We start from the raw sequence: 26,077 nt of genomic DNA on the forward strand, positions 1-26,077 counted from the left end.
TCTCAATATTTTTCCTTCTTTATCTCAAAGTTTATTTATTTTGAGGAAGAGAGAGAGGGAGAAAGAGAGCACTGCACGTGTGCCGGGGAGGGACAGAATCCCAAGCGGGTTCTGCACTAACAGCATGGATGTGGGGATCAAATTCCCGAAAGGTGAGATCATGACCTGAGCAGACACTGAGTTGGCAGCTTAACCAACTGAGCCACCCAGGCGCCCTACAACTTGTGAATATTTCTTGTGACACAGGGCCAATGAAAATTTCCATCTTATCCCAAGAATGCTGAGAGCTAAAATCTTAATAGATACTAGAAAAAGAGGCTATTATCTATAGTGACCTCTGTTTCACGTGGATATTTTGCCAAATGAACTGATTAATTACAAGAGGCCCTTTCAGCTGAGTAAGGTGCAGTCAACCTGAAATACCACGATCTTAAGAGATCCCAAAGAACTAGTTTAATTGGTAATATGTTTCCTGGTTTCAGGTTTTTCTTCCATGAAAGATTATTCTTGGTCCTATGCCTGATAAATTATATTAAAAAAAAATGAATCAAAAGAAATCTTTTGAACTGGAAAATTATATTAGGGAATATTAGGGAATTTTCCCATTAATAAAAGATAAATTTTTATTTTTACTTACATTCATCATAGAATCCATAAATGCGATTGATGCTAGCACACTCATGGTTTCCTCTTAAGAGAAAGAAGTTCTCTGGATATTTTATTTTATAAGCCAATAGCAAACAAATGGTTTCCAAAGACTGCTTTCCTCTATCCACATAATCTCCTAAGAAAAGATAGTTGGCTTCTGGTGGGAAACCTCCATATTCAAATAATCGCAGTAAATCTGTATACTGTCCATGAATATCTCCTGAAAATAGAAAAAGACAATTTTAGAGCATTTGGTTACTGTGGGAAGCAGCTTCAAATGATTCCCAATGTTTACACCCGTATGTAATCCTCTCCCCTTGAATGTGGGCTGGAGCTGGTGACTCGCTTCTAACAAACAGGAGACAGAAAAAGTGGGATGGGCTGTCACTTCTGAAATTAGGTTACAAAAGATCACGAGTTCCAATCTGCTTGTACTCTCTTGCCATCTCTCATTCTTGATGCTGAAGCCAGCTGCCTTATGGAGAAGCACACATGGCAAAGAACTGAAGGAGGCCTCTGGCCAAACACTTATTAGGAACTGAGCTCTCAGTCCATCGGCCCTTAAGGAACCGAATCCTTTCATCATTGAGCCTTGAGATGAATGTAGTCCCAGATCACACCTAGATCACAACCTTGTGAGAGACCCAAAACCAGAGGATCCAGCTAAGCTGTGCCTGGATTCCTGACTCATAGAAACAGTGCGGTGATAAATTCATGCTGTTTTAAGCCATAAAGTTTTGGAGTAATCTGTTATATAACAGATAACTACTACAGTTGCTCTTATTATCTGGTAGTTTAACATTACTTTGTTATACCCAAGAGTGAGACAGCCAGAATTTAGAAATATTTAGTATAACTAATTTCTATTACCCTCCAATTATTTCTGTATCAAAGCATTTTAAAGAGTATCTTGCAGAGAATTGGAATCATTTTAAAATGTTACAAGTAACTACATTTGCTTCATTTAAATTCATAGAAGAGACTGATCATTTCCACAAAATTCTTCTTTTTCAGATTTTATTTTTAAGTCCTCTCTACACCCAACTTGGGACTCGAACTCACAACGCTGAGATTAAGAGTTGCATGCTCTACCAACTGAGCCAGCCAGGCTCTACTCCACAAAATATCATATTACCTCTTACTTAAAGGTGCTATTCTAAGCAAATTAATTTATTCAACAAACATTTACTTAGCTAATATCTTTTACTTGCTAGATACTGTACCAAGAAGCACCAAGCACATGACTTAATAAACACAAGAAAGAGGAGAAAAAGTAAAGAACACACTAAGCATCTGCAGATTACAAGGTATGAATGTGGACCACTAAGAAACATGCAGGACAGTGAAAATTTTTACATATAAAAATAGTCCTTGACTGAGCAAAAGATGATGATTAAGTCCATCATCAAAGTCCATGTAAAGCTATGTCATACACACAAACAGCCACTACCAGTTATCAAGCCAAAAGCCAATGATAATTATACCACTTCCCACTGTTACATGAACTATAAAAAACGCTTTTTGTACAATTTTTCTGGCTAAAACAATGTGATCACTCAACCTAAGGTTGTAAATTTTTGTTTTTGGCCAGAAGCTACCATGGATATTGCCATATTGCCACCCAAACTTTAGTTTGTTTGTAACTGGTACACCAAAATGCCCATTTCTCTACATCCTTGACAACAGTGGATTATCAGTTTTTGACTTTTTTTCCGACATGTCTAGAGTTTAGGATATTTTTAAATTGCATTTCACTGATTACTAGTGAGGCTGAGGATCTTACATTTATTGACCCTTTGAATTTCTTCTAAAATCTGCCTTAAAAAAAAGATCTTTCTATTGTATTGTCTGTCTTGTTTCTAAGAACTAAAAACTGTGAATAGCAATCTTGTTATCTGATGTATATTAAAAATATTGTCTGTAACTTACTATTTTATGAAAGTTTTAATTTTTATATTTTATGTTATCAAACCTATCCATCTCTCTTATATAAAAATTTTTAAATGTTTTCTCTAGATCACCTTCAATTTAATTAGGGGAGGAAAACTGGTATTCAAAATAGACTGTTTCCAACTTTACCCGATTACATACCACAAATTTTCAGCGGTGCTTCCAATTCCAAAAGAATAGGCTGGCTGAGAAAGATCTCCCGAGACTTAATACATAAGCCTCGAACTTCTGCTTCAGTCATCTGCACAATCTTTCCTGGACGACATCCTCGTACTGTTAGACAATGAATAAAATGGTCAGTTTTTAAAAATGTCTCTATAAATAATCCTTAAAAAAAAAAAAAGTCATGCCCATATTTTGAAGGTCCAGAAAGTCACACAGACAGCAAACTACCAGATACCCTGTAGTGTTCTATGGCTAACAGTAAGGTTATTCTAGTGATCTTTGCCTTTCTATCTTTATTGTTGCTGGTTTCTAATGATGTTCCTCAAGGCTGCTGCCACAGAAATGCAGTCCCTTGTGCTTTCCAGTGGCCAACCTTGCAGCCCAAGAGACCTAAACGATTTTAGGAACAGCACCTTTGAGGATAGCCTACTCTGTCAGTAAAGTCTTGCATTTAGGAAAAGGCCAAAATAGCATCATTAAGAACCAGTGGCTATGAAGAAAGGGAAATGAAACAAAAAGTGGCTGTCAGTAGGTGATTTAGTTTCACACACATCCTTGGAAAATTATGAACAGTCTTAAGAATTTTAACAATCCCCACCCTCCAACTTCTAATCAAAACAAAATTTAAAAGGTTCCAGATAGCTATTAAATTTTAATGCGTTATTATGTCACACAAGGGCACTATATGAAAAACTCTAAAAGCTATTTAGATGGAGGAAAGCATTTTTCCTATGAATGAACAATAAAATCTATCAACTAATAAGTAACTTCTGGAACAGAGTAGGGAGAAATGGTACATGAGCAGTTCTTATTTGCCCTATTGAACTGAACTTGAAATCATTTCCTCTCATTACCTTCTCCATTGGCTCTTTCTCTCTAAATATACTGCTTGCTCCCATTTAATCTTAACTGAAAAAACATTTATTTTTTATTTTTTTAAAAATTTTATTTATTGTCAAGTTAGCTAACATACAGCGTATATAGTATACTCTTGGTTTCGGGGGGTAGATTCCTGTGATTCATCACTTACATACAGCACCCAGTGCTCATCCCAACAAGTGCCCTCCTCAATGCCTGTCACCCATTTTCTCCTCTCTCCTGCCCCCTCCCTTATCAACCCTCAGTTTGTTCTCTGTATTTAAGAGTCTCTTATGGGTTTGCCTCCCTCTCTGCTTAAAACTAATTTTCCCCCTCCCTTCCCCTATGGTCTTCTATTAAGTTTCTCAAATTCCACCTATGAGTGAAAACATCGTATGTGTCTTTCTCTAACTGACTTATTTCACTTAGCAGAATACCCTCCAATTCCATCCACGTTGTTGCAAATGGCAGGATTTCATTCCTTTTTTTTTGGCCAAGTATTCATTCTGTATATACAAACCACATCTTCTTTATCCATTCATCAGTTGATGTACATTTGGGCTCTTTCCATGATTTGTCTACTGTTGAAAGAGCGGCTATAAAAATTGGGGTACAAGTGCCCTTATGAATCAGCACTCCTCTGGCCTTTGGATAAATTGCTACTAGTGTTATTGCTGGGTTGTAGGGAAGTTCTATTTTTAATTTTTTGAGGAATCTCCACACTGTTTTCCAGAGTGGCTGCACCAGTTTGCATTCCCATCAACAGAGCAAAGGCTGAGAAGGTATTTAAAAAAAGAAAGCAGACTGTATCTCTACATATCCCTACTATTTCCCATTTACAATTAAGTCCACACATTTCTTGTTAAAGACTATGTTTCTTTTGTCAGGTTCAGAGGTTAAAAAAAAAAAAAAGGCCCCCACATGCAAAAGTCAATCCATGTATACGTAACATTAATATAGTAATATCTAAGTAACAGAAAAGACAGACTCTGTTGAAATGTGCTTTAGTAAATATGACTGTTAATAAGATCACCCCTGAAATTCAAAACATCATCAGAACTGCTTTTATTATAGGAACTTTATCATAGCTTCTACATTAGTACTAGCTCATAATCATCAATTACCTACTTCCCATGGATATGTGGATTTTTCTAAGACCAAAAAGGGCATCTTACTTGTACTTTCCAGTAAGTATCTACAATACTAGCTTAGATGCAATTCTCTGTAAAATTCTTAATCTTGGCATTAAGTCTTAACTGTATGGGAAATGATATTTGCAAAATACAGTTTTACCATCAGTGCATCAAGTACCTGTCTACTTTCTTGAAGAGAAAAAGTTATTTTTCTTGAAGGATTAAAGATCTCTTGTTGCTTTCAGATGACAAATACTCACCTAAAAATAATTATTTAAAGATAACAGCAATGGACAACACAAACAAAAGTTGGCTCTTAGAAAAGTTCCTACCATTTTTGTTATGATTCTGTAGTAATAAAACACTTTAAGTTACCAACACTTGGTTGTAACTTGATGACAATCATTAAAACTAGTGTGTGTCACTCTGACCTGTCAATTTAAAGCGTCTAAATTACAGTGGTGAATATTTTATCTCATATTTGTTTTATTTTCCCTGTAAATTATGTGTTTAATTTCGACCTCCCAAGTAATTTAGGTTACACTACGGTGTACTTTGACTAATATTTTTACAGAGCTAGAAACGCTTCAATTTAGAAGTCATGCTAATCCATAAAACTAAAAATTTACCAAAACAAAAACACACATGAAATTTCGTTGATTTTTAAGGTGCATGGTTTTCCCCAATTAATTTTTAAGTTCAGAAATACTTTGCAATCAATAATTTCTTACAATTTTAATTGGCAGTTGCTTTTTGCCTCTTAGTGGCATATAAAACAATGGAGCATTGCATAATCAAGTCACTTCTAAGAGTTGATGAAATGCAGTTAGAGAAACTAAACGTTCTTCTAAAGGTTAAGCATTTGACAAATGACCAAATCTTAGGAATAAGTTATCCAAATATTTGGAAAAAGATGATAGATGGCTCAGGGCAATTCCAGCTGTCTTGTCAATTCAAAAGTCCTGCTCCCTCATGTACTCCTGCCAGTATGTACACCCAAATATCCAAGAGCATTTCAAATTTCTCAGTCATCTGAAAACAGGGAGTAAATCAAGGCAACCTATTAACAAAGAGGAACTAGTTCACTGCCACAATATCCATGAGGGGTTCCAGAATTTGGGTATATGAGCTTAGATACAAGCACCTAGCTAGATTATGAAGATACTAAAAATCTGCACAATTTATAATTCATTAGGTGCAAAGCAATTTCACATCAATCATCTCATTTAATCCTTTTGATGTCCCAAGAATTAGAAAGGGAAGCTATTATCCACACTATACAACAACAGAAAAATTTAAAAACTTGAAAATCAGGGAGCCCAGGTTTATAAAACTAGAATGAGTAAAAAGCAGCAGAGAAGAATTTAGAACCAGTCTTCTAACTCAACACACTCCCCCCTCTACTACCACAAAAAATTCTTAGTCAAAAGTTTCCCAGAAAAAAATCTAGCAGCCAATAATTGTAAACCAGGTAAATACGCCATTATAGGAAATATCTACCATGCTGTTGCTGTTTAGAAAATATTTTGAGGTATCACACATATATACAGTAAAGTACACTAACATTATGGGCATTTACTCAATAAATTTAAAAATTTTAATGTTTATTTCTTATTGAGGTGGGGGGGAGGGGCAGAGAGAGGGAGTCACAGAATCCAAAGCAGACTCTAGGCTCTGAGGTGTCAGCACAGAGACCGGATGCAGGGCTTGAACTCACCAGCTGTGAGATCATCACCTGAGCCGAAGTGTGAGGCTTAACCGACTGAGCCACCCAGGTGCCCCAAATTTTAACTATGTATACACCTAAGTAATCACATTCACATCAAGATACAGAATACTTCCAGCAACCCTGAAGGCTCCCTTATACCCTCAACCATTCAATAATAATGCCGAAGGTTACTATTTTTATTTCTTTCAGTATGATTAATCTGACTCGTTATTGAATTCTGGATAAATAGAAATATACAGTATACTCTTTTGCTCATTCTTCTGTGAAATCTATCCATGTTACTGTGTTCAGCAATGTTTATCTCCTCTAAACATATTTCTTTATGTTTCCTTCTAGACGCTTTACTATTTTAGCCTATCTCATTCAATAATCCATTGATTTAGCACTATTTATTGTAAAGACCATCCTTTCTCCACAGAACTGCAGGGGGAGATGTGTAGAAAAATCAGGTTGACCATACATGAGTGGATCCATTTCTGGACACTCCATATAGTCCATTAATCTGTTTATTTTTACAGCAGTACTACATTGTCTTAATTACTGTAGCTTTTTAAAAGAAACTTTATTTTGAGAGACAGAGACAGAGCGTGCGCGCACCATGTGTGTGCATGTGAACAACTGGGAGAGGGTGGAGAGAGAGAGAATCCCAAGCAGGCTCCACGCTCAGCATGGTGGTGGTGGGGGGGGGGGGGCTCAACTTCACCACCAGGAGATCACCTGAGTTGACCTGAATCCATATCAAGACTTGGATGTTTAACGGACTGAGTCACCCAGACGCCCCCACTGTTGTTTTTTTATAAAGTTATCTCTTAATATAAGCATTCCAACTTTGTTAAGATTGCCTTTGCTAATCTAGGTCCTTTTGCATTTTCAAATATGTTTTAAAATTGGCTTGTCTATTTCTCCTCACCCTCAGCTTGTGGGAGTTTTAACTGGGAATTAATATATCCAGGGAGAATTTACCTTAGTAATTTTGAGTCTTCCATAAACATGGTATCTCTTTTATTTCAGTTGTCATGTGTTTCTCTCACCAATGTTTTGTAGTGTTTAAGGGGCAGTCCTGCACATTTTCATTAAATTGAATTGAAGGGGTGCTGCTTTGTAAATGTGTTTTCTTATTTCATTTTCTAATTATTTGATGTTAAGTATAATTGATTTATGAATAGTGACTTTGTTTCCTAGTCTAACAGTTTGAAGATCCCTTCGGATTTACCAAGTATACAACCATATCATCTGTGAAGACTTTTACTACTTCTTTCCCAATCTTTGTATCTTTTATTTTTCTTCTTCATTGAATTGACTAGGACCTCCAAGACAATGCTGAAGAAAAGTGTGCTAAAGGTTTTCCTTGTCCTGTTCCTGAACTAAGAGAAAAAAAAGCATTCAATATTTCTCACCATTATGATAGCTATAGTTTTGTACATACTCCGTTTGCTAAGGATTTTTATCATGAAGGATGTTAAAATTTATCAAATACTGTATCTCATCCATTGAGATAATAATCCCCCTCCACCTTATTCTGTTAATATGATTTATATTGATTGAGTGTTCCTTGGATTCCTAGAATAAACCCCACCACATTATGACATTTATCTTTCTTATTCAATTTGCTAATAATTTGCTCATGATTTCTGTGGCTATATTCATGAGCGATACTGGTCGGTAATTGCCTTTCTTTGAGAGTTGTCAGATTTAAGTATTAGGGTTGTGCTGGCTTCAAAGAACAAGTTGGGAAGTGTTCTTTTTCTGCTTTCAACAAACTTGGCCTAATTTCTTCTTTTTTAAATATTTAAGTCACCAGCAAAACCAAATGGGCTTGGAATTTTTTTGAGAAGTATTCCAACTACAAATTCATTTTCTTTAACATATATAAGACTATTCAGATTTTCTATTCCTTTTTATCAGTATTGTCAAGATTAGTTTTTCATCTAAATTATAAAAGTTATTAGCACTAAGTTATTTATAAAATCTTAACTTCCTTTAAAATACATATACATAACTTTTCTCTGACCCATTTAAGAACAGACTGTATTCTGGGTGGCTTAGTTGGTTAAGTGTTCAACTCTTCATTTCACCTCAGGTCACGATTTCGTAGTTGTGAGACAGAGCTCTGCATCGGGTTCTGTGTTGACAGCATGGAGCCTGCTTGGGATTCTCTCTCTCTCTTTCTCTCTACCCTTCCCCACCCTCAAAATAAATAAACTTAAAAAAAAAAAAAAGATAGCACAGTATAAATTATCAGATCCAGGGAATTTAACGGATATAAATCTTTAATGTGAAGAATATACTACAATTTTAATAATTGTCTCAATCATGTCCTTTATAGCACATTCTTCTCCTCTAGTACAGAATCCCAGCCAGGATTACATTATTGCTTTTGTTTGTTCCACCTCGTTAGTTTCCATTACTAGTCACATCTCCTGTATCTTTTTTGATAATTTGTTTTCTATTTCTTACATTATCAGTCTTTCTGGGGATTATCAATTTTATTAATCTTACCAACAATTTCTTTTTTAAACAATTTTAATTCACTTTATTTTTCTTGTATAAAACTATATTGTGGCCGTAGCTGGAGCCTGAGCCCTCTGCCTGGAAACTGTGGTGTGGGTCTTTACGAAATGGTCAGTGAATTCTTGATAGGAGATTTGGCGAACACAGTCTCTTTCCAAAGGTCAGGGATGAGATCAATGTTAAACCTTGGAAATGGCATCAGAAGTGGCCTTGGCGAAGTTGCCCAGGGTGGCAGTGCAGCCCCTGGCCAAGGTGTAGCAATCATCAATACCAGCCATCACCAGTAGCTTCTTGGGCACGGGCTGAGACAATGCCAGTGCCTCTGGAAGCAGGGATGAGGAGCACCAGCACAAAGCCACAAGAGCCAGTCACCTTGCATGGGACAGTATGGGCTTGCCAATCTTGTTTCCCCAGTAGCCTCACTGCCTGGGGACAACGAGAAACTTGGCCAGAATGATGGCTCCATGGATGGCAGTGGCTACCTCCTTGGAGCACTTAACACTCAGACCGATGTGCCCACTGTAATCTCTGATGGCAACAAATGCTTTGAACCTGGTCCACTGGCCAGCATGAATCTGCTTCTTGCACAGGTATAATCTTCAAAACCTCATTCTTGAAGGATGACCCCAGGAAGAAGTCAATGATCTCAGATTCTTTTTATGGGCAGGGAGGAGACAGGTGTCCTCTAGACTTGATCTTCATGTCGTTGACCACCAGGTGGCCCAGCCTAGTGGCAGCCTTGTCCTTGGCTTTGCCTCCGTGAGCTCCACAGCTCCTGTCCTGACCCCGGCTATGGCCCTGGCCCCAGATGCTGCTGCTGAAACCTCTGTGGAAGCTGCCATGGCCTCCCATTCCAGGGCCCCTGGGCCCTCCCACAGCACTGGTGTCATCTGTTATTTGGAGTCTTCCCAGAGAAGAAGCTTCAACATTTTCATTTTAAAAAATCATACATTTGATTTTTATTTGATTTCGGCTCTCATCTTTATTATATCTTTCCTTATTCTTCTACTGTCCTGAAATAAAAATTTAATGTTCAGCCTTCCCCCCCTCCCCACCAATATATATTATATGTATTTTTAAAGCTATACATATCCCTGTAAGCATTGCTTCTTGCTGCAATTGCACAAGTTTGACATGTATTTTTATTATTATTCAGGTCAACACATTTTATAATTTTCACTGCTATTTCTTCAGTAGCAGTAAAATATGTAAAAGTACACTGCTTATTTCTAAGTATTTGAGAATTTTCTAGTTACATGCTATTGATTTCTAGTTTATCATTACTGAAATCAGAGAACCTGAGATCTCATTTCTTTTAAATTTACTGAGAATTGCTTTTTGGTACTGCATATTGCATACTTCAGTAAATGTTCCATACATATTTGAAAAGTGTGTATATCCTGTAGTTGTTGAGTAAAGTGTTGTGTGTGTCACTTAGGTCAAATTTACTGTGTTGTTTAAATCTTCTAGATCCTTAATTTTTTCTTTGTTCTATTAGTTACTGAGAAAGGTACGTTAATCTATATAGTGTGGTTTTGTCTATTTTAACCTTTTGGTTCTATCAAGTTTTCCTTTTTGTGTTTTAGACCTATAATATTAGATACCTAAAAATTTTAAGATTATTGTCTCTTCCTGTGGCATTCATCCTTTTAACATTATGCAATGCCCTTCTTTACCTCTAGTGATACTTCCTGTCTTATATACTATTTCTGATGTATATACATCCAACCAGGTTTCTTCTGGTTAATGTGTGCATGATGCAGTTCTCCCATTCTGGTGCTTACTCCTCTACCTTTGCCCTTAAATTTAAAATATGTTCCTTGTATACAGTATAGTTAGGTCTTCTGAACTTTGTCTTGAGTGTTTACTCCTTTCACATTTACTATAATTATGGACAAATCCTGTCATTTGCTTTGTTTGTATCACATGTTCCTCATTCCTTTATTCCTCTTTTCTTGCGTTTCTTTGGAACAATTATCTTTTATTACTCCATTTTCTCCTCTGTTATCTTTTTAGTTATATATTCTTTTTCTTTTGGTAGTTACTCTAGAAATAACAAATGCACTTTTTAGCCTTTTGTTCTACAGTTGTCATATACTGCTTCCACATAGTTTAAACCCTACAAACCATAATTGTTTTAAAAAGCATTAACTTATAATTACACACATTTATCCTTATTGTTGCTCATTTACTTCTGCAGTTCTGTGCTTTTATCTGGAATCATTTTCTTTCAATACGAACTTTACTAGAAAATTCCAGTACCAGTCTGTATCAGTAAATTTTCTCAGCTTGTGTTTTTATTTTGTTTCACTTAAATTTTTTTTTAATGTTTATTTTTGAGAGAGAGAGAGAGAAAGAGAGACACGGACAAGAGCGTGAGTCGGGGAGGGGCAGAGAGAGAAAGAGACAGAGACAGACAGAGACAAGTTAGGGGGACTGTATTATAGTCTAAATTGGAGCCTGGAGCCTCAGGCAGGCTCCAGGCTCCAAGCTGTCAGCACTGAGCCCGACATGTGGCTCGAACTCAGGAACCGCAAGATCATGAAGGCATTCGTTGCCTTCTCTTCTGAAGGATATGCTCACTGGATTTAGAATTCTAGATTAGCATTCTTCCTTTTCTTTCAGCACCTTAAAAGGACAGTCTATTGTTTTCTGGCATCTGTAGTTTCAGGTGATATATCAACCATCAATGTTCTCTTGAAGGTCATGTAATGACTTGTTTCCTCTGGTAGCTTTTAAGATTTTCTCTTTTGGGGTGCCTGGTTGGCTAAGTCAGTTAAGAGGCCAACTTCAACTCAGGTCATCATCTCATGGTTCATGAGTTTGAGCCCTACATCAGGCTCTGTGCTGACAGCTCAATTCCATGCCCCCCCCTTCTCTGTCCCTCCCCAACTCGCATGCTGTCTCTCTCTCAAAAATAAACAAACATTAAAAAGATTAAAACATAAAGATTTTCTTTTTCTTCATTTTTAGCAGTTAAGTCCACGATGGGTTTCAATATAGTTTTATTTGTATTTTTCCTTCCTGGAATCCATGGAGCTTCTTTAATCTTTTGGTATCTTTCTCCCTTTGGAGAAGTCTTGGTCAGTATTTCCTCTATCCTGTATCTCCTCTCTTTCTGGGACTCCCATTATGTATGTTAAACCTTTCCACTGTCTCCTGCTTTCTTTATTTCCCCTGTTTTTTTCTCAGCACTGCGTAATTTCTACACAACACTTTTTTCCTAGCTTTTACTACGCCGCTGTTTCTACCGTGCTAGTAAGCCCAACTCTCAAATTCTCATTGTTAGTGAATGCACTTTTTTAGTTGTAAAGTTTCCAGGACTCTGATAAAATTTCCCATCATTTCTTATTTATCCTGAGCACATTAAATCAGTTATTTTAAAGTCTCTCAGTGATAACTCTAATATCTGAATAATCTGGGGATTTGTTCCCTTTTTTCCTCTGATTTCTGGTCAGTTAAGTCTATTAGTATGTCCTGTGGTCATTTCACTGAATGAAATATCTGATTATGGATGGAAATTGTATGAGCTCTAGACGACATCTTCCAGACAGCATTGTTTCCTTTCAGTGGTAAGAATAATAATGACTTACATTTTCTTGAGGGCTGGTCTACTTCAGTTTTGCCCTCAATCTTAGGGAGTGGTCATGATGGAGTATCAATGGAAAATTTAGACTATAATACAGTCCCCCTAATTTGGCAGTCTGAACTTCAACTTTTGCCCCTCTGGCACTAGGGTGATACTGGAATCTCTGCTCAGATCTTTAGCTTTCCAGATACTGTTTTCTTCTGAGTTTCTTAGAATCTTCTCTTGTATACGTATACCTTAGAAGTCAATGACTTAAGGGGGACCTGACTGCAGATTTTGGGGTTAGAATCTATGTGGTTCTCTCCTCTTTTGGATTTAAGTTTCAATGCTTTAATGGCCTCAGACTTCCATCTCTCCTCTTGAGTCCAGGAAGACTGCCACTCTTTGTTTGGGATCTATTCCTCTATACCTCCAGGAAAAAAGCCAGAGTGATTGGTCAGCTCACTGCTGCTTCCTTTTCCTCAAGGATCAAAACCCTCAAAAATTTCCTGTGTTCATTGCTCAAGTACATACAGAAAAGGACACAAAATATGATTATTGGTCACAGAGGAGAAATTTGGATGATTACATACAGAAACTAGAGGAATATCTTGCAAGGACTAAACACTATGGGCCCTAACCCCATATTTTTTACCAGTCCTGACTGGTAAAGGTCTTCTACTCCTGATAAGAGAATCTTTCTGTGCAAGCATGTCCACATCAGAAAAGGGGGAAAACATGAATCAAATTTGGCCCAATGCCTGGTTTTGTGAGTTTTTACTTTTTAAAAAATGATGGGGGGGGGGGGCGGGGAGGAAGAGACACATAAAAATTATATAAGTTTTCAGCATCCATAAATAAATTGTTTTACGGAAACACAACTACTCTTACTTGTTATGTTTTTCTTTTCTCCTCCCACCCCCAACCCCCATTAAGTATCATCTATGGGCACTTTCACCATACAATGGCAGAGCAGATTCATTGTGACAGAGACACAGGGCACTCTATCATTTCACACTGCTTCTCATGGTACTACGAATTACAGAAATGCAGTTATAACTCAACAGTGTCTTGAGTTCCTGCTTGTTGCTGTTCTGCAACATTTAAAAACATTTTTTTACTTTTATTACAGTGCATACTCTTCACGCAGGAAAAATGGAATGCAAATGTTGCACTTTTAAAGCACAGTGGAGTGTGGATTATTCTGTTACTGAATTAGACAGCTAAGCATTTTATTTATAACATTATAGCTATGCTTAAAAAAAATACAATATATGTTCACATTACCAGGCTAAGCACTATCATCACAATATTCCTATTTCACTCAAAAGCAAAGACAATTTAAACATTTTAAATGGAATCTCATCACAGCAGAATTTCTTCACAAAAATAAAAATGAGACTGCAACCAAAATTAAATTTCCAACTGGCTACTGTGTTAGCAAGCAAGGAAAGCCATGTACTAATGGTGAGTTCCTGAAATCATGTTTGATTGGAAAAGCCAAAGAAATAGGTCCTGAAACAATATTCTTGTTTAAGACTATTACCCTTTCTGTAAAAACAGTTCTTGAAGCATCGAAGACAACGGGAGCAGTATTAACCAATCATCAGTTAAAAAAACAAATGAGGAACACCTAGGTGGCTCAGCTGTTTAAGTATCCAACTTCTGCTCAGGTCATGATCTCACTCAGTTTGCGAGTGACAGCCCCACACTGGGCTCTGTGAACTGACAGTGTGGAGCCCGCCTGAGATTCTCTCTCTCCCTCTCTTCTCTCTGCCCCTCCCAGCTTGCACTCGTGCACGAGTGCTCTCGCTCTCGCTCTCTCAAAATAAATAAATAAACATTAAAACAACAACAACAATAAAAAAAAAAAACAATAAAAAATGAGGGCATCTGGATGGCTCTGTCAGTTAAGCTTCCGACTTCAGCTCAGGTCATTATCTAGTGGCCTGTGAGTTTGAGCCCTGTATCAGGGCTCTGTGCAGACAGCTCACAGCCTGGAGCCTGCTTCAGATTCTATGTCTCCCTCTCGCTCAGCCCCTCCCCCATTCATGCTGTCTCTCTCAAAAATGAATAAATGTTTTAAAAAATAAAAACAAAAACAAATGATTTCAAGTGGTTTTCCTTGGCTATTCGTGACTTCACAGATACTACCAATACCTAACTGTTGCCTTATTTAAGGAGCCAATTGAGTGACTGAAGAGTTAGCCTTGAATTAGCTATCAAAAATATTTTCAAGAAGCTGAGAAAAACAAAAGAAAAAACGGTGGTAAAAATATACATGGAGCACAAAAAAACCCTAGTTGGGCAATTTTACAAACTTGTGAACATTTAAGGTGTTTATAGTGTATGGTGCAATTACTCAGTAGAAAGATACTTTACCATGTATTGTTGGCTCAGCGGTAATCAATAGTGCACATCATTAGCACTCATGAACTATTGTCAGTTCCGTGAGTATTTGTCAGAAATAAAAGCTGAATATCTCAAATTGCTCTACTACACAGCAGTTCAATGGCCTAGTAGTGATAGTTTTATTGTGATTTTTTTGAGCTCAGGGCCAATACTGAAATTTTTCTGAATGACAACAATCACTATCACTATTATGGGTAGTTTAATAAACTAGATTTTGTTGCAAACCTGATAATGTTTCTTAATGATTGAATCTAAAATTGTAAGGCAAAAAAATATTTATATGTGAAACGTATACTGTGGTAAGTCATTATGACAACTAACGATGCTTGAATTCACAAGCAAATGTCAAAGCTGCTTTATACACTCCCAGTGCTGTCAAAGTTAAAACAAGATCTTCATTTCCTCACAGATTTGCATTAAATATATTTTCTAAGCTCAAATCACAGTTCCAACAGAACTCTTCAGACGTCAGTGCTAGTGCACACTATACCAAAATCTATTTAACTGTGCAGGTGAAGAGCTTCCACTTTGCCCTTGATTGGAACTGATTTGTGTGCTGTGATAACATAATAAAAGGCAAATATTAGGAGAGAACTAGAAGAAGTCTATAAATAACTTCCAAATGATAACTAAAATCATTAACTAAAATCACATTCTTGTGGACTGATATCAGTATTTGGCAATACCTATCCATGTTAAAAGATACCTTCCAAGATGAAATACAGATCTCATTACAGATCAGCATTAACAGATGAACACTTGCAATCAATTTTGATGACACAGAACACTAACTCTGAACCTCAATTAAACAAAATGTTATCTGATGTCAAAAGAAGATACACAAATTGCACTTAATCATTATATTTCAAATTTCATATTCATGTAAAAAACCTTTTCAATGCAGGTTTGTCTTTTAAATCACAAATGGTGTTGGGCGCCAGGGTGCCTCAGTCAGTGAAGCAGCCAACTCTTGACTTTGGCGCGGATCATGATCTCATGGTTCATGGGTTCAAGCCCCATGGTGGGCTCTGCACTGACAGTGCGGAGCCTGCTTGGGATTCTCTCTCTCCCTCTCTCTCTGCCCCTCCTCTCCTTGTGCTCTCTCTCAAAATAAATACACTTAAAAAAATACAAATGGTGTGTGATATATGTGTTTTTATGTGTATTGTGTGTATATTAAATTTTATCTTTCAATAACCATCTGCTATTTTCTCTGGCAAGTTCTCACAATAACTGCCTTCTCTAAAACAGAAAGGATGTCAAGAAAAAAGAACCAACCCCATTACTATCTATCATATCTGCCCCATGAAATCTTAGGAATCTTCCATAACCTTTAATATCTTAATTCACTCTACACCCCCCCAAAATTCACTCATGGTTACAAATTAATCAATAGCAAAGTTAACTTCAATCCAGACTTGCTAAATTTCCTGGTTTTTTTCGGTAGGATGAAGTGGCTATTTCTCCCTATTTAGCATGTAAGTCTCCCTTTAAGCCACAAAAAGTAAAAACGGTAAAATTTTTACAAGTGGTTAAAATGTGGAATTTTGGTTTCAAGTGAAAGAATTAGGCAGCTGTCACAATTTCAATTTATCTTAAGTCTGCCTGATAGGAATGATTAATGTGGCCTTCAGAAGCTCTGTATAATACTTCAAACTGTAATACTGTGTATATATATGAACATACATATTTTTCTGAAAAGGCCTATGGCTTTCATGAATTCTCAAAGGGTCCTGTGAAGAGTCATAAATTAAAAAGTGATTCCAGATATACCAGTAAACAAATGATAAGCAAAGAATAAAGAAGTAGCAGATATAGGTGAGAGCCAGATGTTTCAGAACAGAGGAAGAGTGCCCTAGCTCTATGGTTCTCCAAGCGGGATCCCCTTTTTCACTATGTTGACATCTGCATGACACAGAAGCCAATGGTGGGCAAAACTGCTAGCACCTTAGCACAAAACAAAATCAGTGGTGCCAAAATGTACTGGTGGTATTCATTACCATGCATTTACAGTGAAACACAAAGAAGTCCAGTTTCACTTAAGAATGCCCTCAAGTAGTAAAAATTATCAATTTTATTAAATCTCCACCATTGAATATACATCTTTTTAATATTCTGTATAATGAAATGAAAAGTATCCATTAGGCATTTCTGCTACATACCAAAGCACAATGGCTGTGTTCAAGAAAAGCACTCGAGTGACAGTTTTAGCTCCAAGCGGATCTAGCCACATTTTTCACAGAACATCTTTTTTACTGGAAAGCGTAGCTGACAAACTATAGCTATTTACACTTAGATTTCACAGATACTCTTGAAAATGAACAAAGTGAGGCTGTGTCGTTTCAAAGAAAACAACTGACAGCATTTGTTGCTAATGATAAAAATCAACCTTTCAAGTGAAAATTAAAATTTTGGAAACTTTGTATCCAGCACCACGAATCTGACAGCTTCTTCCATACTTAAAGACTCTTCTGATACCTTGTTATATCAACAAATATGATTTTTTGATATTGTGTAAGATGTATCAACATTAGAACATTTGCATAACTCGATGTAACTGATATTTTCCAAATGACCAATGCATGTTATAAAGAATGTATAAGAACCATTTAAGTGTAAGACAGGGGCGCCTGGGTGGCTCAGTCAGTTAAGCGTCCGACTTCGGCTCAGGTCATGATCTCACGGCTCGTGAGTTCAAGCCCCCCATCGGGCTCTGTGCTGACAGCTCAGAGCCGGGAGACTGCTGCAGATTCTGTGTCTCCCTCTTTCTCCCTCTCTCTCTGTTCTCCCCCGCTTGCACTCTGTCTCTCAAAAATGAGTAAGTGTTAAAATAATTTTTTTTTAAGTGTAAGACGGATCAATGGATTTTAATGTAAAGGAACAAAAAAACTCAGATATTTCTGATTCCACATTACAACTAACCTTTAAGAAATTACCACTTGTTGATTAGTACATTAAAGAATATCATTAAAGAATAAACACAACATTAAAGAATATCCACAATTATCTAAAAAGACTAATAAAATACTCCTTCACTTTCCAACTATATGTTATATGATTAACTTCTACAAAACCAGACATTAAAGAGGTTTACTTATCACTATATTTCTTGTTTTAGAAAACATTATTTATGCTGGCATGCAATGGACCATTATTTTAAATGAATTAAAAAAGATATTTTAAAATTCTGTTTTAATCTCTAACACAGTACTAATAAATCACATAAATAAAAGCTCTTGTCCTCTATTCTTTTTAGGAGTATATAAAGTGGTCCCAAGAGTCAAAAAGTTTGAAATCCACTGCTCTAGTCCCCAGCCAAAAGAAGGCATACAACAAATTTCTTTAACTTACTTTTCACCATCTTATTCTGCCTAAAATTGTCTGTGCCCTTCAGCACCAACACTATGTCAAACCAGATTACAAACTCCGGATGATGAAAATAGGAACAAAATGTTTTACACATACATACACATATATGAAAAGAGTGGTTGCATGCAATAACACAATGTGGAGGACACAATACATGTTAGATCCTCATAAGGAATGGCCTTCTCAATAATTACTACAGGAAGGGTTCAGGGCTCAGCAGCATAAAAAGTCTTCTATTGCCTATTTCTCAGTTCAGGTTTATACCAAACAGAAAGAGTAACAACAGCTAACATTTTCTGAGCTTTCATTATGCATCAAAGGGTTTTATCTGTTTAGTCTTTACAGATACATTATGAAATAGACACTATCATCCCCAATATGCAGAACAGAGGCAGAGCTGAAATTAAAATACATGCAGAACCTGTATCCTAAACCAGCATAAACATGGCCTCCCACTGTAACAATACTTACAGATATATCTTGAGTAAATACACAACTGAGTAAACATCTGATTAGCATAACTACTGCAGTTAAGTTCAAAAAACACATTCCTTTCTATCACTGTGTAAACTTAGATCTCCTCAGAAGGCTGGTCATTTTCTCTCACTACTTTGGTTCAATTATTTGACAAATATTCAAACAACAGAGATACCTACGAACAAACACCTATGAAGATTCCTTCCCAATTTATAGAAGTCATTATAACCGTGAATTATAATATTAAAGAAAGCTACATAATAGATGTCCTTATTAAACTCCTTTTATTATGAAAAGTAACTTTTGATTTCTCTAAATCTTAAAAATAGAGGAGGTAAAATTAGAGGAAAAGTTAAAATGGTGTTATTAAACAAATACTCAAAGCAAGAAAATGCTTCTGTGAATCTGTAACTGACTAGACTGGAACTTAGTGATATTCTGATGAAGATTCTGGGGATAAAATTCTTTTATGGTGAAATAAACTGTGTCACCTCCAAATTACACAGTGTGGGCACATTATCAGGACCCAAAGGCCATGTTTCCACTATTACATAAGTAACTCTTACTTGTTCTTGCAGGTAAATTTGGGAAGGGAGAGAGAGGCCAGGAATTTTCAGGAAAGTTACGTATATACACCCTCATAAATCACTCTGCTACATGAGTAGAGCAGAAGCAGGATAAAGGACAACTGCCACTGTCCTTCTACTACTTTTTCTACTGTATTACAAGAACCCACCTAGACCAGGGACTGAATTCCTCCAACACTAGGAAAAGACTGGCTAGTGGTTTTTTATACTTGCTAAACTTCAGAATGAGTTTCTGCATTTTTAGTCCTTTACCTCTAACTATGTAATGAAGACTATTTCCATTAAGGCATTTTCAATTTTATCTAACAGATGTCATATGGTGTATTTCAGAGAATAGAGTGTAAAAAAACTGCATTTCACCTACCAGTAACCAAGACTTCGAAGGTAATCCAATTCAATCTTGGGAAGACATAGAGGGTGTACAAGAAAGAGATGTGTCCCTGATCGCTTTCTCCTTCCTATATTCACTGACCCTCTATCTTTCCAGGAAAAATAAGCCTTGGAATGGCTATATACAGCTGCTAGAAGGGCAGGGATTGCTGCTTGAGGGTATAAATTTGTATCCACTAAAAATTAAATCCTAGAAAACTCAACTGGGAATTCCCATCCTCCACCACATCACTCCTAAACCTACCTCATTTACAAACCATTTCTTCTCTTTGCATCCCCATATCCCAACTCTTCCAGAATAACTTTTGTTTCAGAAATACTTAATGAGATTTCAATTATTATTTCTAAATATTTTGACATTCTTATATACTTATATTATTTTACCTCTGTTAGAACTGAGAATACGTGCCATTGGAATGAATACTGTTAAAATAGTCAATATGGAAAGCAAGAGAGAAAAAAGCCTGCTAGATATAATTTGTTATCTTCCTGTTAACCCTAAATCTTAAAATATAATACTGTCTCTAGACTCAAATGTAAATAGATTTCTAAATCCCAATGAATTTTAATCTTGGATTTAGATATTTACCAGAAAAGCTTCAGCTTTGCATTTAAATAACAAAATAAAAACACTTCTGCACTACTTTAAACTTTCAATGTTTCCCTCACTTGTTGAAACAACGAATTAACAGGAAAACAAACCTAATCTCTGAATCAGTTAAAAAATGTACCACCTTTATGCATCCTCTAGCTTCTCATCTAGGAAGCAGCAAGGGAAGAGCGAAAGTATCCCTCAGATGATCTTTCCTACTCCTCAACCTGCTCATTTCTAACAAACCTGGCCTTGGATCTATATATAAACAACACTTTCCTGCAGAAGTTGGGGTTGCCAGGAACAAGCAGACTAGCACTTCCTTCAAACTGCCTAACCTTTAGACTTCTGGATCACAACTAAACAATTTAAATCGGAGAAAAAAAGGCTTTAAACAGTCTGGCAGTTCCTCAAAAGGTCAAACATATATAGACTTACCATATGACCCAACAATTCCATTCCTAGCTGTAGACTCAAGAGAAGTAAAAACATGCCCACACAAAAATTTGTACACCAATGTTTACAGCAGTATTATTCTCAACAGCCAAAAAGGGGAAACTCTAATGCCCAACAAGTAATGAATAATAAAATGTGGTCTACTCATACAATGGAATATTATTCACCTACAAAAGGAAGAAATACTAAGACATGACACAATATAGATGAATTTTTAAACATTAGAAGAAGCCAATCATAAGAGGCCATATATTACGTTTCCATTTACATGAAATGTCCAGCACAGGCAAAATCCATAGAGATACAAAGATTAGTCGTTGCCTAATGCTGGGGGAGGGCTGAAAGGAAAAAGGGAGTGTGTTGGCTAATGGGAACAGGGCTGTGTTGGTGAAAATGTTCTAAAATTGTGGTGATGCATGGGCAACTCTGCAAATATACTAAAAATCATCGAATTATACACTTGAAGTAAGTGAATTACATAGTATGTGAATTATATCTCAATAAAACTTTTATTTAAAGAGGATTTTAATGTGCTTTTATTAATCTATTTAATTTTTCAAGTCCATTCCATTTTTTTAACTTTCAAAAGGACACAAACAAAGCTTCCTATTTGCTTAGTCTGTCTCAGCCTGACTAAATCTTTAGAATACATAACCCACAAGAACGGAAATGATCACAGAAGTTGCACAAATTCAGAGATATATACATACACACAGATATATATGATAAACATAACAAAATATAGGATCTACATAATAGGCATGTGTTAATTATCATCCGGTACAGCCCAGTTTTTAGACACTTGGATAAAGTCTGGTTGGGAACAGCTAGTGGGAAGCAGTTTTTCACCCTATCCTCTTTCCAAACAGATCCAACTACTCATTCTATTTCACCTCCTCCCAAAATAAACTCAACATTTATAATTTGAACAATGTTTGCAAGGTGATTATGCTATATTCCTACTGCCACCCTAACTCCTTTTGGAACTAATGATCAAAGTAAAAAGCTTTCACTGGGTTTTCCAGGACACCCACAGGAACTAGATTTAAACAATCAGTCAAGAGCATTATTATAAGCCACGAGAATGTGGTAACAGGGTTCACTACAGGGGATAGAATCACAGGCGTCCTTGGCTTTTAGTTCTAAGTAAAACTTAACCCAATATACTGGAGGAATACACACTATTCAAATAAGAAATTAGTATATGGTTTGCATTAAATAACAGAAAATTTTAAATTGTTCTGAAGGCACTTTGAAAATATTACATCAATGATATGCCCACTCAAAAAAGAAAAAAACACAAAAGCAACTTATAAAATATGGTTACCAAACGTGTTACAGCCCACTGGCAATTTGATATAATAAAAAAGAAATCAAGAGCATGCCTTGGAATTACAATAAACGTTTTATTTTTTTTTTAACGTTTATTTATTTTTGAGACAGAGAGAGACAGAGCATGAACAGGGGAGGGGCAGAGAGAGAGGGAGACACAGAATCTGAAACAGGCTCCAGGCTCTGAGCGGTCAGCACAGAGCCCGACGCGGGGCTCGAACTCACGGACCGTGAGATCATGACCTGAGCCGAAGTCGGACCCCCAACCGACCAAGCCACCCAGGCGCCCCAACAATCAACGTTTTAAAATAAGATGAAGTTCTGCTGATTTTTCCCATGTGGAGACATTCTAAGTTTTATCTTATATATTCATTTATTTTTTTTTAATTTTTTAAAAATGTTTATTTATTTTTGAGAGAGAGAGACAGAGTACAAGCGGGGGAGGGGCAGAGAGAGGTAGACACAGAATCTTAAACAGACTCCAGGCTCCAAGCTGTCAGCACAGAGCCTGACGTGGGGCTCGATGTCACCAACCACAAGATCATGACCTGAGCCAAAGTTGGACGCCCAAGTGACTGAGCCACCCAGGCGTCCCACTTATATGTTCATTTAACACTAAAAAAAAACAAAAACACCTACTGCAGCTATTTTGCTAGGCAGCTTTACAAAACACCATCACTTGAATCTAAATGAACTTTAATGAGCAAGTAACATCACTGAAAACAAAGGCAGACAAAAAAAAAAAATACGTCTGTTCTGGATGTCTTTGAACAGGTATAGATTTTGGAAGAGGAAAAGAGAAGGAGCCTGCAGAATTTAAGAATTCCAAGGAGGGACTGTCAAACTAAATATACTTCCCAGGATTGAGAAGCAAGTAATGAAACTCTTTTACTGATGGTAGTGTGTTGAATATAGACAGAGGTCGCAAAAGCCCAGAAATCACTTTAGCCTGGAAGCTCCCTGGGTGAAGAGATTGTGTTTTATCTTTGGATTCCTGGTGATTGGCATAAAGGAGATCAATATTAAAAGGGGAAAATGTCTAGACTATTTCTCTCTCTCTGTCTCTCTCTCTCTCTCTCACACACACACACACAGGCGGGGGGAGGGAGAGGTTGTTCAAAGCCAGCACCAAATATTAAATCTGAATTCACAAAACTAATGGAATCCCTCAGCCTATTTTTCCCTCCGTATCTTTTTTCCAATAAACTCGAACAATCCACTAGTGAAGTTTCTTAAGTATCCTAAAAAAGTGCTGAACCTAAAAGGTCCCAGATCAAACATTTTAAAACACAAAATCTACTGTTTTATGCCTACAAAGTATACAAGTATGTAAGTACACGAAAAATAGAAGTGAAGAAGTTGAAATACAAACATCAGATTTTTAAAATACTTAAATTTACAAACTCAAGTTTAAAATGTGTAAGAAAGCGGGGTCCAGATTCCCCCAAAAGTTATCAAGACATTAAAATGTTTAAGTAGCTAGGGGCGCCTGGGTGGCGCAGTCGGTTGGGCGTCCGACTTCAGCCAGGTCACGATCTCGCACTCTGTGAGTTCGAGCCCCGCGTCAGGCTCTGGGCTAATGGCTCAGAGCCTGGAGCCTGTTTCCGATTCTGTGTCTCCCTCTCTCTCTGCCCCTCCCCCGTTCATGCTCTGTCTCTCTCTGTCCCAAAAATAAATAAATGTTGAAAAAAAAAAAAATGTTTAAGTAGCTATACTTCCCTCTTAGAACAATGCACAATCACAAAACAAAATTTTTTCCAAAGCAAGTATCTCATAGACCCAGCAAGATGTCCACATCTGTTAAAAGTCCACCAAGACTTAAGCAGTGAACACGGACTACAGGCACCAGGGGGCCTCCCAAGAATAACTCGATAGTAAAAGAAAAGGTAAGTAAGAGTTCCTGGTAAAACTTTCCTATCCAGTCTTAAGACTGCTGGAAGGCTTTCACATCTGGAGCAAATAAACTGTAGTTTGTTACACAACGGGCACATACAGAACTGACGAGAAACCAACACACAGACTGAAAAAAGGAACTAGCCAGCCCCTCACCCCCAGGAATACAATTTTCTTTGATGATTTTCCAAATGTAAGAATATACCGCGCTTCGCTGTTGTCAAGTTACCTTCAGGTAACCTGAAAGCAAGTAAGTTAGTGCATACGCACTCTAACGATTTCCAACAGAAAAGGCTAAATTTTTTTGAAGGCTTAGTATCTTTTCTACACACTCACAAAGCAATTAGTGGTGAGGCAAATTTTAGGGTAAAGGGATTCACTGGCACAAGACTGCGATTAAGTGTGAATAATAGCCTGGTCTCTCCATCTCTTCCCATTCCCTCTAACCCCCACCCCAACATAAAACTGTTCAATAAAAACAGAAGGACCAGGAAACTTCAAAAGCAGCGAAGACTTGTAAATACCTTTCACACACGAGAGGCTTTTACAATAAAGTAGACCTTTCTAAGTTTGTGCAGAAATTAAATCCTGCTCAAGCCTGTTAAATTCTCAAACCCGAAAGCCGATCCCGTCAGCAAACGTGTCTACATATTCTTTCTTGAATGCATCTTCAGCTCGAGTCAAAGACTTCGGTTTTACTATTTTTTTTTTAACCTAAATAATAAACAGGAGGTACTCAACTCCCGCTAATGTTATCCCCTCCTTAAACAGAGTTCGTCCTACAGCATCATGCAAAAATGCAGAAGAGGTCCAACAATTGTCTCAATGAGAAGATTTTTATAAAATTCACTCCCGGAACAAGAATCGGAGGCAGCCAAGGGCAATGCACAAAGAGAACAGAGAAGAAATACACGTTCCACGGACATACAATGCACAGAAACTCGCATCCTCGCACCCTCCTTGGGAAGGGTCACCCAGCACCCTTGGGCTCCTCGTAGCCCCCGGCCAGCGCGATGCCATGACGGTCCCCGAGGGTTCGCGGGGACATTGCCCGCCGGGCCGCCCGCGGGGACAGCCCCTCTCGAATTGCCTCCTGCCGACCGTGTTCCTGGAGGCCGCTCCCCCCCGGCCAAGCAGCCTCTTCGCCCCCCTCCTCCGCAGCCGCCGCGGGGCGGAAACGGGGGTCCCCTCGGGTTCGGCGGCGAGGGGGAATGAGGGCTGAAGGGGGCGCCCCCTCCTTGCGGCAGGCCGGGCCCCGCACTCACCCTCCAGCAGTCGGGTGATGAGACTGTCCACGTTCAGCTCCCCGTCCGCCATCTTGTCGGCACCAGACGCTCCTTCCCAGCAGCGGGAACAAGGGCTTCACGGCGGCGGAGGCTGCGGCGACGGCTCGGCGCTCCCTCACCTACAAGTCACGCGGCGTTTCGACCCCGGTTCCAACTCCCTCTTTTCCCCGGGCCCTCCCCCCACCCCCTCCCCACCAAGTAGTGGAGCGCGCGTACACTCGGAGGCCCACACGATAAATAAATAAATAAACAAGCGGAGCCCCCAAGAACCGGGCCGCGTCAGACCCAGCCGCCACCTCCTCCTCCTCGGCACCGCCCAACTCCGCAAAGCTCACCAGCGCCGCCGACGGCCCCACCCGCAGCTCCACTTACAGCACACCACCCTTCCCCGCCACCGCGCCACGCAACCCTCCGCGCAGGCGCACGGCGCACGCCTCCGCGGCCCCCACCACAGCCCTGGCTTTTGCGCAATCGCACTGGACTCCGTTCTCCCGCCGCTGCCGCCGCTGCTGCTTTCGCGCAGGTGCGTCGCCCTCACTCGCCACTTCCACTGCGCCGAATCGCCACGGCGGCGCAGGCGCCCCGAGGCTCGCGGGGCTCGCCGCGCTGGGGAAGCTCCCATTAGGCAGAACGAGCGTGGGCAGCGGCTGACCTTCCCGCTGTTCAGCTGCCCTGGCAGGGGCCCTGTGCACACCGCGTTGCTGTGCCCTTCCCGCCTCTT

The 26,077-nt window shown here is 38.3% G+C and overlaps 1 protein-coding gene and 1 pseudogene across 2 annotated transcripts in view; both read right to left on the minus strand.

Moving 5' to 3' along the window:
* The window catches only part of PPP1CB (protein phosphatase 1 catalytic subunit beta), a 42,601-nt gene extending 16,821 nt beyond the window's left edge, over positions 1 to 25,780 (minus strand). The window contains exons 1-4 of one of the 2 annotated variants that reach the window (XM_042982255.1): positions 25,692 to 25,780; positions 25,336 to 25,475; positions 2,740 to 2,871; positions 638 to 868 (exon numbers count right to left, since the gene is read on the minus strand). In XM_042982255.1, the coding sequence (XP_042838189.1) occupies positions 638 to 868; positions 2,740 to 2,871; positions 25,336 to 25,387 (415 nt within the window). In that variant the 5' untranslated portion in view covers positions 25,388 to 25,475; positions 25,692 to 25,780. Of the gene's footprint in view, positions 1 to 637; positions 869 to 2,739; positions 2,872 to 25,335; positions 25,655 to 25,691 lie in introns of those variants that run through there. The other variant, XM_042982256.1, reaches the window with a different exon arrangement.
* Positions 8,660 to 18,335, minus strand: LOC107180239 (annotated as a pseudogene).
* Positions 25,781 to 26,077: the final 297 nt, after the last annotated feature.

This window comes from Panthera tigris, chromosome A3 (assembly GCF_018350195.1).
Source record: "Panthera tigris isolate Pti1 chromosome A3, P.tigris_Pti1_mat1.1, whole genome shotgun sequence".
NCBI lineage: Eukaryota > Metazoa > Chordata > Mammalia > Carnivora > Felidae > Panthera > Panthera tigris.